Source organism: Elephantulus edwardii, unplaced genomic scaffold (genome assembly GCF_000299155.1).
Source record: "Elephantulus edwardii isolate Elephantulus edwardi_28Jun2011 unplaced genomic scaffold, EleEdw1.0 scaffold00046, whole genome shotgun sequence".
NCBI lineage: Eukaryota > Metazoa > Chordata > Mammalia > Macroscelidea > Macroscelididae > Elephantulus > Elephantulus edwardii.
The window spans coordinates 8196732-8212001 of NW_006399796.1; the positions used below are offsets into that span (position 1 = coordinate 8196732).

The window sequence follows — 15270 nt, forward strand, 5'->3', positions numbered from 1 at the left end:
CACTGGAATACTATACTGAAAAACAAGGAACTCATGAAATATTGGGTGACCCTGGAGGACATTATGCTGAGTGAAATATCTTGGTCACAAAATGACAAATACTGCATAGTGCCTCTGTTTCCAAAGAGGACTGACATCAGAATTAGGGGAAGACTGAGAAAGATGGGATAAATAATGTATACTGCATTGAAACAGATGAGGGAGAAAACTGTTTAAAAGGGATATGTGATTAAGTATTATTGTCATGACAGGAGTCCAGAACGAAGGCTCCATAGTGGAGTGGACCTGGGAGGAGGGAGTGTCAAACAATGAAAGTATTTTATTTTTCAAAGAGAAGGGTGGAAAAGGAAAATAATGCAACAATGAATGAATGGAAATCCAGAGTCTCTCTAAATTTTCATTAAAATTAATAATAAACAAATTTTAAAAAGAAGTGAAATGCTAAGCTACTTTTTCAATTATTTGATGTGTTAATGACACTTAAAAATTATGATTATGTGTCCACAAGAAGGGATATACTTTCACTCTTTCTGTAAAATGCTTATCTGTTGGATACTTCTCTAAATCTGAACATCCAGATGAAGACACACTAGGAAGAAGGATTGGCCATCCACTTCCGAAATAGCAGGCCTCTGAAAACAGAACATACAGAACTATCTACGACAGAACACAACGTAGAATGACAGAAAGGGTAACTGAGTATGGAAATACAACGGAAGAGGAACAGTTGTAAGCAGACACTAGTTATAGGAACATGAAATGTGACAACCATGAATGTAGGAAAATTAGATATTGTTAAGGAAGAAATAGAACGCATAAATATTGACATACTAGGCATTGGTGAGGTGAGATGGACCAGCATGGGGCATTTTGAGTCAGATGATCATATGATCTATTACTCCGGAGATGAAAAGGCGAGGAGAAATGGGGTTGCTTTCATAGTTAGAAAGTTACTATATATGATATAATAAAAATTTGAATTCTTTACACTTCTCAAAAAAATTACCTCTTCTAGATTGAAGAAGAAACAAATGGAGATATTTTTGATATAGAAATTGGTGTATCAGATCCAGAGAAAGTTGGTGAGTCAGTATTTATGTATTAATTTTCACATTTGTTATTTTTTTTATAAATTTGGTTGTTTTACCTTAGTGCATGCATCATTACAGTATTAAGAAAATATTTTCTGCTTTTAAACTTACTGTTGTTTTTTTTTGTTTGACATATAGGTGATGGCATGAATGCTTATATGGCGTATAGAGTAACAACAAAGGTGAGCCTGAAAGCCAGAATCAAGAAAACATTGTGTTTTCCATAACTGTAAACAATAGTGGGTGATAAAATTGTTGACATTAAGCCTCATAGTATTATGAACAGCCACATTAGGGTATTTGAGTTTCATCATAAGCATAACGGAGAGCCATTAAAACACCTTCAGACAGGAGTTTGCCACAATTAGATTTTTATTTTAGAATGAATATTTTGGCCTGGTGAATTAGAAGGTCATTTTAGAGGTCAGGGTTTCTAGTTAGGAGACCTGTTGTTGAAGGTCTCTAGGCCTTTGAACATTAAAAGAGTCTTTTGCAGCATTCATGGCTGTGAGAAGTAATAAACTGTAGAAATGATACTGGGGCTGAGTGAAATAAATGACTTCTTGAGTTATTTAGAAGATAGAATCAACTGGATTTGGATATAAAGGGTGAAGAAGGAGAGGCATGCCCAGGTTTATAGACTAGAGGTTATAATTGTGGTTTGAAGAAAGATAGTACAAGAAGAGTACCGAACAGCTAGTGGTGAGATTTGTTAATTCACCTAACAGATAATGAAACATTTGGCTTGGGATCAGACTCTCTTCCACCACAAGAATGTGGTAGTATGTTATAGACAAGTGTCTTTCTTATGGGCCTTACGTTAAAGCAGGGGAAAATTTGTTGATTTTGAGATGCCAATGAGATTTAAGTAAAAGCATTTGGATAATCAGTCAACCCCACCATGTCTGGATTCACTCTTCTGTGGATTCAGCTAACCATGGATCACAAATATTTGCGATCATGGGGAAGCCTTTATAAATATTGAAAGCAATCCTACATAGGCAAAGAGGGAACTTAAAGTACAGTTTACATAGCATACTGTATTAGATTTTTTATCTGATCTATAGATGTGAAGTATACAGGAGGATGTGTGTAAATTATAGCAAATAATGAGCCATCTTTTTTTAAAATTGTTTATTTAATTATTTTTGTATAAGTGTACCGTCAAATCAGATCTGACTGGTACAGGAGGAGATTGTCCCTCTTTCCCCGGCAGAGCATCTGGTGGATTCAAACCGTGCGCCTCTGGGATTGTAGTTGCAGCTCCTTACCACTAGGCCACCAGAGTGAGCCATTTTATAGAAGGGACTAGAGTATGTTCAGATTTTGATGTCTGAGGGGGTCCTGGAACTAATTCCTTGGAAATATTCAAGGAAGCTCAGAAACTGATCTGGGCTAGAGAGAAAGATTTAAGACTAATTATCACAAATATAATTGGAATAAATAAATAAAAAATAGAATCAAGCAAGTATTTTTATAATCCATTAATTTATTTTAAAAAATCTAATTAATGTTTTAATTGTTAGAAACAACACATTAAGGAACTACAAAAGAATACAGAGGTATTCTTTAGCAAAGTTAACCAGTGTGTTCACAGTTATGTATGACATTGGCTTTTAAATATTTGTTTCATAATCATAATTTTAAATATTTCTTCTTCCTTGTAGACTTCTCTTTCTATGTTCAGTAAGAGTGAATTTTCAGTTAAAAGAAGATTCAGTGACTTTCTTGGCTTGCATAGCAAATTAGCAAGCAAATATTTACATGTTGGGTATATTGTGCCACCAGCTCCAGAAAAGAGTATAGTAGGTAAGCATGGCTGTAGTTTATTTTATTGGTTGCATTTTTTCTTGTCAGTTTTTGATTCTGTGATTATTCATGTCAATAGTATCTGATAAAATGTAAAAGAGCTATAAAATTCACATATTCCATTTATGATAATCATTCACTGACTGAAGAATGTATACTCGAAGTTTTACTTTCTGGCTTTTGAGGACTTTTCATGTACATCATAGAAACAAAACCCCATGGAGTTGATTTCATCTCTTAGTGATTCTTCGTCAGGTTTCCAAGGCTGTAAATATTTATAGGAGGAATTGTCCATCTTCCTACTACAGAGGAGGTGGTAGATAACAATTGCTGACTTTCCGGTCAATAACACAACATGTAATGCCTTGCACCACTAGATTAACTTGTATATAATACAGTGATGTTAACTACTGGTTCAGAATTTACTGATCCAAAACCTTAAAATACTAATTTACTGTTGAGCCAAATCTGACAGATACGGAACCTAAAGGACAGGGTAGAACTGCCCCATAAGGTTTCTTTATGGTTATAGGTGACCAGGTCATTTTTCCTGCAGGTCTGCCTGATGGGTTTAAACAACTGACCTTCTGATTAGTAGACAATTGCTTACCCATTTTACCTCCAGGGAACATGAGTTATTCCTAGAATATAGTTAATAGAGCACATTTTTACTAGAGGATGAATGTGTTTGACCCTTGATTACACATTATCCACAAAGAAGAACTGCTCTGTCTTGACTAATATAGGAAAAGGGGGGGCAGTCAAGTCTGACCTCCATTAACTTCATAAGGGGAGGACAGTCTCCATCAACACCTGTAGCAGAGAACTTATTTCCATTAGGTGGTGGTGGTGGTTGTTATGTGTTGTCGAGTTGCTTGCATCTCATATGTACACAACAGCCATAAGCCTTGCTCTGTCCTGTGCCAGTCTCTGACACACCTACCCCATTTCCCCAGTCATTGAATCAATCCATCTCATGGAGGGTCTTCCTCTCTTGCGTTTTCCCTCCACATTCCCAAGCATGAAGTCCCTCCTTGTGACATATCCAATTTATGTCAGACGAAGCTTCAGAATCTTGCCTCCCAATGAGCAGCCTAGTTTCACCCTCTCCAGGGTGAATCTGTTTTTCTAGCTTTCCATGATAGATGCAGCACTCCTCTCCAGCACCACAGCTCAAAGGCATCAATGCTCCTTCTATCATCTTTAGTCATTGTCCAGCTTTCTGACACATAGCAAGGAGCAATTAACTTGAGAAGCTGGCGTATATACAGGAATGTGACCTCAGGATTGGAGGCAGAGTTATCAGCACTATGTGCTATACAGATAATAAAACTTTGCTTGCAGAAAGTGAAGAAGACTTAAAGCACTAACGGCAGAAAATCAAAGACTACAAACTTCAGTATGGGTTACACCTCAACATCAAAAAGGAGCAATCCTCACAACTGGAAATCATATAGTTGTAGAAAAAAATGAAGTTGTAAATGATTTATTTTTACTTGGATCAACACTCAACACCCTTGAAAGCATCAGTAAAGAAATCAAAAGATGTGTTGTGTTGGACAGATTGTTGTCAAGGAACTGTTTAAAGTTAAAGAGCACAGATGTCAGTTTAAAAACTATAAAGTATGTCTGATACAGACCATGCTAGTTTAATTTGCTTCACATGCATATGAAAGTTGGACAGTGGATAAGTAAGATCAAAGAAGAATTGATGCCTTTGACTTGTGGTTTTGTCAAACAGTGTTGAATATACCATGGAATATCAAAAGAACAAACAAATCTGCCTTGGAAGAAATGTAACCATGGTGCTCCTTAGAGGCAAGTATGGTGAAAACTTTGTCTCACATACATTTAGACATATTGTCAGGAGACTCTAGTCCTTGGAATAAGGCTTGGAAAAGAAGCACATCAGTGATAAGAGCAACCTCCACAAGGTGTATTGACACACTTTGTCAAACAGTGGGCTTGAGCATGGTTGTGAAGGTGGTGCAAAGGATAGAGCAGTTTTTAATCTTTCATTTGCAGGTATTCACCTGGGTGTCATTTAACAACCACAATAAGAAATCAAATTTTAAGTGTATTCCTCTCTCATGGTGATTTTAAAAGGCTTCAAAGAGTAATAAGACAGAGAATATAATCATATTGATTTTACCTAGATTCATGGCTAGGTAACTAATTTAAAGCTATCATTTAAACTATTGGACTAAGCATTCATTGAGTTTTTTCTGTGTCAAGGTACTGTGTTACTATGTGCCATCTGGTTGCTTGCGACTAATAGCAATTCTATGTACAACAGCTCTGAACCCTGCTGTATCTTGAGCCAACCTCATTGTCTCTGACACCTACCATTACTGCCCCAGTCACTGAGTTAGTCTATCTCATCGAGGTTCTTCCTTTTTTGCACTGTTCCTCCATCCTCCCAAGCATGATGTCCCTCTCCAAGGACTGCTTACTCCTTACAACATGCCCAAAGTATGCCAGACGGAGCTTCAGAATCCTTACTTCGAGGGAGCAGCCTGATTTTACTCTCTCCAGGACGAACCTGTTTGTTCTCTTAGCAGTCCATTCAGTACTCTTCTCCAGCACCACAACTCAAAGGCGTCAATTCTTCTGTCATCCTTAGTCACTGTCCAGCTTTTTTATTCATATCAAGTAATTGCAAAGATGATGGTCTGGATCTAGTGCACTTTAGTCTCCAGACATCATTGCTCTTCAGTACTCTTGTGAGGTCTCTAACAGTAGACTTTCCCAATGCAATTCATCTTTTAGTTTCCTGGCTGTGGTAGTGAGAGTGTTGATTGTGGAGTTAAGCAAGCTGAAGCTGCTAACAGTCTCCATCTCTTCACCATCTGTCATAATGCTGCCATTCAGCCCAGTGTTGAGAATCTTTTTTTGATATTGAGCTTCAATATATACTAAAGGCTGCAGCCCTTGGCCCTCTGCAACAAATGCCTCAGTTCCTTCTCTGTTTCAGCAAGCAAGGTGTGTCAAAAGTAGCAACAGAGCTACTACCGAAAAGAAGTTGTTGATACCAATGAATTTCATGAATCAACATATGAGCAAGAGCCTGTGGTGATAAAGAAGGTCAAGCTGCTCTGAAAGAATTGGCAAAAAACAAGTCCCCAGGAGTTGACGGCATACCAATTGACATTTCAACAAACAGATTTTACCCTGGATGTACTTGCCAAGTTGTGCCAAGAAACTGGAGAACAACCACTTGGCCAATTGACTGGAAGAGATCTGTATTTGTTCCTATTCCAAAGAAAGGTGACTCGACAGAGTGTGGAAATTACCAGGCAATGACAGTATCACATGAAAGCAAATTCCTGCTGAAAATTGTACAGAAAACTACTGGAACTGCACATCAACAGAGAACTGCCAGGTATGCAGGCTGAATTTAGAAGGGTCCGTGGCACTAAGGAAATTATAGCCAACACTAGATGGATCTTGGCTGAAAGCAGAGAGTACTAGAGCAATGTCTTTCAGTGTTTCATTGACTGTGCAAAGGTACTTGACTGTGTGGAACCCAACAAACTGTGACTAATTCTGAGAAGAATGGGAATACCAGAAAACGTGATTATGCTTATGCAAAACCTATACTTGGACCAGGTGGCAGTTGTCAGAATGGAAATAGGAAACACTGCATGCTTCAAAATCAAAAAAAGGAGTGCATGCTTGCAAAAAGTGAGAAGGACTTGATGTACTTGTTGCAGAAGATCAAAGAGTACAGTCTTACATATAGATTGCATTTCAGTGCCAAACACAAATTCTTAATCACTGGACTGATAGACAATAGATGGAGAAAAGATGGAAACTGTCAACAACTTCATCTTACATGAATCTACAGTCAACACCCTTGGTACTAGTAGTCAGGAAGTCAGGAGATATATTGCATGGGGTAAGTTACAGTTACAGACCTCCAAATTATTGAGGAGTAATAATGTCAGTTTGAGAACTGAAGTGCATCTGATTTAGACTATGGTCTTTCTGATCACTCTTATGTATCTGAGAGCTGGACAATGAATAAGGATGACAGAAGAGGAATTTATGCATTGAGCTGTGGTGATGTAGAAGAGTACTGAACATCCCATAGACGGCCCAAAGATTAAACCAATATGCCTTAGAGAAAGTGCAGCCAGAGTACTCTTTGGAGGCAAAGATGATAAAGCTTTGCCTCACATCCTTCATGTTTTTTCTTGGAGAAGAACATGATGTTCAGCAAGTCAGCGGATTGGTGAATGAGCGGAAGATCGTCAACTAGTGACTGCCACAGTGGGCTCTGTTGTTTCAGGAAGTGTGAGGAAGGTACTGGATAAGACAGAGTTCAGATCGGTTGTTCATGGGGTTGCTCTGAGTCATACTTGATAGCACCTAACAACAACGTCATCTGTATTCCTCTGTGTTGTGTAATGTTTCATGAATTCTTTACTGGTCTTCATCATCGTATATATACTCCTGTGTGAATGTACCATACTGTCACAATTCATTATTTCAAGGGCTTTTGGGTTATTTTTGTCTCTTGCTATTGCGAATAATGCTTCAGTAAACATGAGTGTGTACATACCTGTTTATGTCACATATCTTACTGCTTTCCTAGTAGTGGAATAGTTGGATCAGTTTTTACTGTTTTCAACTTTTTAAGGAAACTCCCAACTGCTTAACATAGTGGTTACATAATTTTACATTCCCATCAGCAGTGTATGAGAATTCCACTTTCAGTTGGCAACTGTTTCGTGTATTGATCCGCCCCCACCCGTGCCCCTGCAGAGTTTAAATATGTCATCCATTGCCTTCTTGCTTGTACATGTAGTTTCTGCTGGGAAATCACTGTTGTTGTTGTTATGTCACCAAGTCACCTGCCATTTAGTCACCTGCGACCCATAGCAAGACTACATTAGCTCTGAACCCTGCCCTGTCCTGAACCACTCTCACTAATTCCTACACACCAGCCCCCATTGCCCCAGTCACTGTGTCCATCCATCTCATCTGGTGTCTTCCTCTTCTCCACCCTTCCAAGCATGCTGTCCTTCTCCAAGGACCAGTCTTTCCTGGCCACGTCCCCAAAGTATGTGAGATGGAGCTGAGAAACTTGGTTTCACCCTTTGCAAGACAGACCTATTTGTTTTCTTGGCAGTCTTGGTCTGTTCGAGACTCTTCTCCAGCACCACAATCTGAAGGCATTGGTTCTTCTGTTATCTTTAGTCATTGTCCAGCTTTCTGAAGCATAACAAGTAATTGCAAAGACCATGGCCTGGATTAGCATACTTTAGTCTCTAGATTAACATTGTTGCTTTTCAGCACTCTGGAGAGATCCATGACAGCAGATTTTCCCAGTGCAATTCGTCCTTGATTTCCTCATTGCTGGTATTAAGAGTGTTGATTGTGGAGCTGAGCAAGCTATAGTTGGCTAAAAACCTCGATCTCTTCTTCGTCTGTCCTGGTGCTGCCAGTTGGCCCAGTGGTGAAAACCTTTGTCTTCTTGATTTTGAGCTTTAATCCTTATTGATAGTCATTGCATAGCTTAGTCTTACTGTTCAACCACTGTAAGTAATTCTTCCTTTATTGTGAGTCCTTTCAGATTCTTTCATTTTCTTTAATTTTGAAAAATTTTATTATATCTTGGGTTTATGTCTATTTCTGTACCAGAGTTCCAGTCCTCTGTATATTATTCCTCTTGATGGTTTCTTATATTGTTTCTGTGCTTGCTTCATTTTCCTTCCTTTCTCCCCTTTTTCCTCGGTCCAGACTAGTATAAAGGGATTTGTCTTCTATTACTCATTCTGTGTTCCATTGATTTGGTTCTGCTCTTTTGTTTTTCCAGTTGTTACCTATATGGCATTTTAATCTTAATGTTCCAAATGTCAATTTGCTGGTTTTTTTGTATGACTTCCACTTTTTCATTTAGTCTGTTTTATCTTAGGGGGTTTTGTTTTGGTTCTTGGTATTTTTTAACTATTTTAAAATTTTGTCTGTTTTCCTTTATTTTGTTTGTGGTCTCCTCAAATTTTTCTCAATCCAGTAAAAGGAATTCACAGTCATTCTTTTGAATTCTATTTTTAGGAAATTCCAATTGTGTTTCTTCCTTGGAAACCTTTTCTGTTTTTATATTTTGTTCCCGTGATCTTGTTCATTTTTGTATATAATTTAAAGTTACCTGTTTTTTTATAAAATACATTATGGTGGTGGTATGCTGTTTTGTTGTGATATATCTGATTTTGCAAATATGCTATGAAGGTTACTACTAGCATGACAGTTCCTTGTCTTTTACTTTCTGTGTCTGTGGGTGTCGTAGAGGATTGAAGTGTGTGTATAGTTCTCTTTTCACTGTTTATGTGGTTGAGGGCAGGTTTGACAGTAGTTGGTTGCAGTCTGTGGTTGGATGTAGCCGCTGTGGATTTGGGGAAGCTGGACTGTGAGGATACAGTTGTTGTCTGTTGCCAAGTAGGACAAAGAGGAAGAAAGGAAAGCAATCACTCAAAAACAAGAATGGGCAGTAAAAGAAAATTCAACACGGAGTAAGTACAAAAGGAAAGAGAATCAGAATAAGTAACAAAACAAAAAAAGTTAAAGGTAAGAAAAGAAAAAAAGCCAAAGTAAGAAGGAGAAGTGGAAGAAGTGAAAGGAGGAGGAAAAAAAAAACCCTACAAGGCGGACGTGGGCTTGTGAGGAGGGTAATGAACAGGAGGAACTTTGGGGAGGTAGTCATCTCATAACTCTCATCCTCTCTACCAAGAGTGGAGGCACAAAGTCAGGTCTAGGACAGTGTTTTTCGTAGTTTAGTAGAAGTTTAAGATTGGACTGCTCAACAAGGGAGACTTTCTGCTCATCTTGAGAGCTAGCTGAGGGTGTTGAAGAGAATCCAATATGTGGTCAGTATTAGGCCCCAGACCACATTGAAGGGTGTGTTGAGGGGTAGGGCTTCCAGTTCAGGATGGAGTTTCTTCTGACCTCAGAGGTCCCCAGAATAGTCTTCCTGAGCAAGGATGGTGTCTGCTAGGCAGTGGAGTTAGTACAAGCAGGGTACCCATTGATGACTCACTATGGCAGCTGTTTGAGGAGATATACAGCATGAGAGATGACATGCACCTAGAGATTAATCCACACAAGTACTGGCTTATGTGGGTGTCAGTGATCAGATGGTATTTGTTCCTGACAACAGAGCTACAGACATGTCCTTCCAGAGACAAAGCGTGCCAGTTCTGAGATACCCAAGTGAAGTACCTGAGAGTTTATGGAGATGGCACTGTTCCACATGTGCTAGGTTCAGCTGACTGCACACCAGTGCAGTATTCCCCCTGTTTGGCATGTTACATCCCACTAGCACCTAGAGATAGAATTGGAGTCTCTGAATGTGGAGAACGATGGACAGCCTTCTCCTGTGCAAATTACAACCTCTGAAAACCCACTGGAAGATCAGGTATGAATTGGTTCCAACTCTGTGATACATAACAGCAACAACTTGTATTGTAAAGTTGCTAAATCAGAATTAACTTGATGGTAAAAGATTTGGTTTTTGACTTAAGCTTTTACATAAATGAACAGTTAGGGATTAGAAAACTATGGACTCATAAACATTTACCAAGTAGAACTGTGTATCATAGGAGATTTAATTCCTTAAAAAGTTACTTGTTAAAAAGCTAGTTACAAAGGTAAGGGCTTCTATTGTTTAAATTTTATGTCACACAGAAACAGTTACAAAAGACTTTCACAACAATGTAAGATGATGAGTCTCATTTCCTTTTTTCAAAGGTATGACCAAGGTCAAAGTAGGTAAAGAAGATTCATCATCCACTGAATTTGTAGAAAAAAGAAGAGCAGCTCTTGAAAGGTAATTCTAAACAATATATTACTCTTATGTTTTCTTTTAAATATTACAAATGTAATTATTTGTAGTATTTGATGGACCTAAATTTTTAATTACTTATTTTTTTTCTAAGTGCCACTTGTTGGCTTTTAAACGTATAAAAATTTTTACTTCTTTTAGCAATACCTTACTGTATGCTTGTTCTGTTTATTTCTTTGTTGTCTCTTTAAGAAAATAATATCTATTTTTGTATCATCTACCATATGCAGGAATATAATATAATGAACTATTTTGGGTATAGAGTTATTACGTAATAAAAGAAGGAAGAAACCTGCCATATGTGCAAAAAAGAAAACATGAATATTGTAAAGGGACAAAAGGTTGATGAATACAGTTAGCTATTAGTAACCAACTGTATTTTAGTCAATTCCTACTCATGATGATCCTGTATGTGTCAGAATAGATCAGTCATTCCAGAGAATCTTAATTAGATTTTTTTAATTTTCAGCTGATTCTTTCAAAGAACCTCTGTATAGATTTGAACTGTCAACCTTTCGTAGTCAGGTTTTGGTTAGCTGTTCAGCACATCGCTGTTTACCTACTGAGGGACAGTTGTCAGGAGACATCAAGTTGGAGCTAACTGATATCTTACCTTCCAGTGGGTTTTCAGAGGCTGTGAAGCACACTAAAGCCCATCTTTAACCTGCAAAACAGCTCATAGTTTTAAACCACCCACTTTTAAGTCGGCAGTATAGTTACCTACCCAGTGGACCACTACAGCTCCTTACTTAATGACTAAGTATAAAATACTAATTAGTTTATTTAGGTAAATAGAAAGTTACACCATTTCCCTGTACTATGTTGGGTAATATGCCTAATCTTTGTCTATATTCTTTCTTCTGGTTTATTACTTGGTAACAACATTATTAAATAATTGTTAAAATAGAGATTTTTTTCACTATGTTATTTTTGTATACTTTAGTATATCATTGGTAATAGTTGGAGTATACAGAAGTATTAGTGTCTGGAGAGTAGAAAACGGGACATAGAGGCACAGGGCCATGAGTGTCTCTCCCAAAAGATCAGAGGGATTGAAAATAGCAAAGCCCCTCACTGCCCCGGACAGAAGGCAGATAGAGAGCCCAGAGCCCAGCCCCATCGTACCTTTAGAGCCACACCAGCAGTAAGCAGTTCATTTATCATTGTTGACTCACAGACTCAATAGTTGTGGTATCGAGGATTGGTTTTATTAGTGAATTAAGTTGGAGAGTGGGGAGGCAAAGAGTATCTCACAGTACAATTCCAGCAGTCCCAAGGCAAAATTCCTCAGTTAGACCAGGCTCCAGTTTCAGTTTATGAAACAGCTTTTCCTTCCATTATCACAGCCAAGAACAGCAAAACCTGTAACTGTGGCCAGCACATACCCAAGAAAACTCAGGTCATACTTTGCCACAGTTTCTCTACAATAGTTCCACAATCTCTCCACCACCATCACCAGTGTCGTGTCATCAGACAAGGGTTTTGCTCCAGTCTCCCTCAAGTCTTGGATTCTCAGGTCTTGAATGCCTCAAGTCTTTCTGCTCTGTGTGGGGAAGCACTCTTTCTCTTATCCTAGCCCCACAACTGTTGATGATTTGCAAGACTATGTCTCTGCCATTAATGGCTAAAAAAGGAGGGAATTCCAGAGCTACAGTTTGTTGTGGTCCACACAAGCCAAATGCCTTTGCAATAAAACACAAATAGAGATGCTTATGGTATTTTCTGCTTTCAGCCAGAATCCATCTGACATCTGCAGTGATATTCCTAGTGCCATGGTCTCTTCTAAACCCAGCTTGTAGTTCTGCAAGTTCTCTGTTGATGTACTGTTCTAGTTGTTTTTTAATAATCCTCATCAAGTTTGCTTGCATGTGATATTACTGACATAGTTCAGTAATTCTCATACTTTTCTGGGAATGGGAATAAATAGGGATCTCTTCCAGTCAATCAGTAAGGTAGCTATCCTTCACATTCCTTGATCCAACCTGGTAGGCACATCCAGTGCTACATCTATTTGTTGGAATATTGGTATTCCATCAATTTCTGTGGTTTCCCCCACCACCCAATTTCTTCAGAGCAGTTTGCTCTTAGTCATTTATTAACATTACTTCTTGATCATATGCTACTTTCTGAATGGTTCTGTATCCACCAGTTCTTTTTTTTGTTTTTGTTTTATTATTGTTGTGTGCTGTCTAGTGAAAACCGAATGGCCCATAGCTGACCCTCTACCAGGTTTTCAGAGGCAGTAGATTCTACAGGAGACAATTGTCCATCCTTTCCCACAAAGCAGCTGATGGTTTAGAATTGTGTGCCTTAAAGGTTGCAGGACAGCTTCTTACCACTAGAGCTCTCTTTTTGGTTTTAGAAGACAATATATCTAGCTGGACTAAGAATAGGTCATGTCACTAGGGATTTTATGGTTAATGTCAGATGGATCTTGGCTGAAGCAGGGAATAACTAGAAGAATGACTATTTTATCAAGACTCTGTGGATCCTAACAAACTATGGCTAACAGAGAAGAATGGGGGATTCCAGAAAACTTAATTATTCTCATACGACGCCAATACGTAGCTCAAGAAGCTGTTACTGAACAAAGCAAGAGAACGCTATGTGGTTTAAAATCAGAAAAGGTGTATGTTGGGATTATGTCCTTTCTCCATACCTACTCATTATGATTTTTAAGAAAATCATTTGAAGAGCTGGACTTTATGAAGAAGGATGTGGCATCAGGATCAGAGGAACACTGGTCAACAATCTGTGTTATGCAGATGATACCTTGCTTGCTCAAAGTAAGGAAAGCTTAAAACACTTGGCTGTTGATGACCTAAGACTATAGCTTTCAATATGGATTACATCTCAGTACAAGAAAACAGATGTCCCCGTTGGCATGATAGATAAAGATTAATCAACATTTTCATTCTATTTGAATTTACAGTCAACACCCTTGATACCAGCAGTCAAGAAATCAGAAGATATTTTGCCTTGGGAAATCATCTGCCAAAGACCTCTCCGAAGGGCTAAAACGTGTTAAAGTCAGTTTAAAGACTAAAATGCACCTGATTCAAGCAATGAGCTTTGCTGTTAGTTGCTGTGCATCTGTAAGTTGGACAGTCACTAAGGATGACAGAAGACAATTCAATGCCTTTAACTTGTCTTGGAGAAGAGTATTGAATATCTCGTGAACTAACAAAGGAACAAAACAAATAATGACATCTTGGAGAAAGTGCAAGCAAGATGTACCTTTGAGGTAAAGATGATGAAACTGCATCTCACATACTTAGGCATGTTAAGATGGGTCAGTCCTTGAAAAAAAACATGCTTGAAAAGATGTAATTTCAAAGAAAGAGAGAAAGATCCACCACAAGATGGATTGGCACAGTGGCTATAACAATTAGCAGAGATGATGAGGATGACACAGATTGGGCACAGTTCAGAGCCATTCTTTATAAGGTTGTTTATGTGTTTTCATTTACTTGGCGATCCCTGACGACAACAACATATATAAATCTTGGTCTAAGTCTAGAAGCCCTGCTGAAATCAGTCTGCTACGGATGACCCTGCTAGTGTTTTAAATACTGGTGGCATAGCTTCTAGCATCATAACAACATTCACATCACCCCTATACAGCAAACTGACAGAGAAGTGCTCTACCTTTAAGACATAAGATAAGCAAGATATACAAATATCAAACAAACATGCATGTTGTGGGAAATAGAATTCAAGTTGGCTCTAGAAGAGGCTGTGGCTCAAGAGATGTAATTACTGATGTCAGATCTTCACTGAAAATAAAAAATAACAGGAAGGTATTTACTTGTGTTTTATTGATATGCAAAGGCATTTGTCTATATGTATAATGAATTATGACTAACATTGAAAAGAATGGGAATCCCAGACAGAACTCCTTATTGTGTTCATGACAGACTTACACATAGACCAAAAAACAGTTGTCCAGACACAATACGGGAATACTGCAAGATGTAAAATCAAGTAAAATATGTATTAGAGTGTATCCTCTCTCCATACCCATTCAATCAATATGCTGAGAAAAATCACTGGAGAAGCTCATCTGTTTGAGGAAGAATGTGGCATCACAACTTGAAGGCATCTATTTTTCTTCTGTCATCCTTAGTTATTGTCTAACTCTCTGAAGCATAACAAGTAATTGAGAAGACCATGGCCTAGATTAGGCATGCTTTTGTATCTAGACCGACATCATTGCTCTTTAGCACTCTGGAGAAGGCCATGAGAGCAGATTTTCCCAATGCAATTTGTCTTTTGATTTCCTGACTGCTGGTGTTAAGAGAGTTGATTGTGGATCCGAACAAGCTGTAATTACTAACAACTTCAGTCTCTTCTCCATCTATTATAGTGCTGCCAATTGGCCCAGTGCTGAGAATCTTTTATCTTCTTTTTTTTTTATTTAAATTTTATTAGTTTTAATGAACATTTACAGAGATTTTGAGTTTTCATTCATTCATTGTTGCACTGTTTTCTCCACCCTCATCCCCAGTTTATTCTTCTTTCCCCCCC

At 38.2% G+C, this 15270-nt stretch overlaps 1 protein-coding gene across 1 annotated transcript in view; it reads left to right on the forward strand.

Annotated features, from left to right (window-relative positions):
* The window catches only part of SNX2 (sorting nexin 2), an 86194-nt gene that overhangs the window by 22765 nt on the left and 48159 nt on the right, over positions 1 to 15270 (forward strand). The window contains exons 4-7 of the mRNA XM_006885996.1: positions 1016 to 1082; positions 1230 to 1273; positions 2759 to 2900; positions 10650 to 10728. Coding sequence (XP_006886058.1) covers positions 1016 to 1082; positions 1230 to 1273; positions 2759 to 2900; positions 10650 to 10728 — 332 coding nt within the window. The remainder of the gene's footprint in view (positions 1 to 1015; positions 1083 to 1229; positions 1274 to 2758; positions 2901 to 10649; positions 10729 to 15270) is intronic.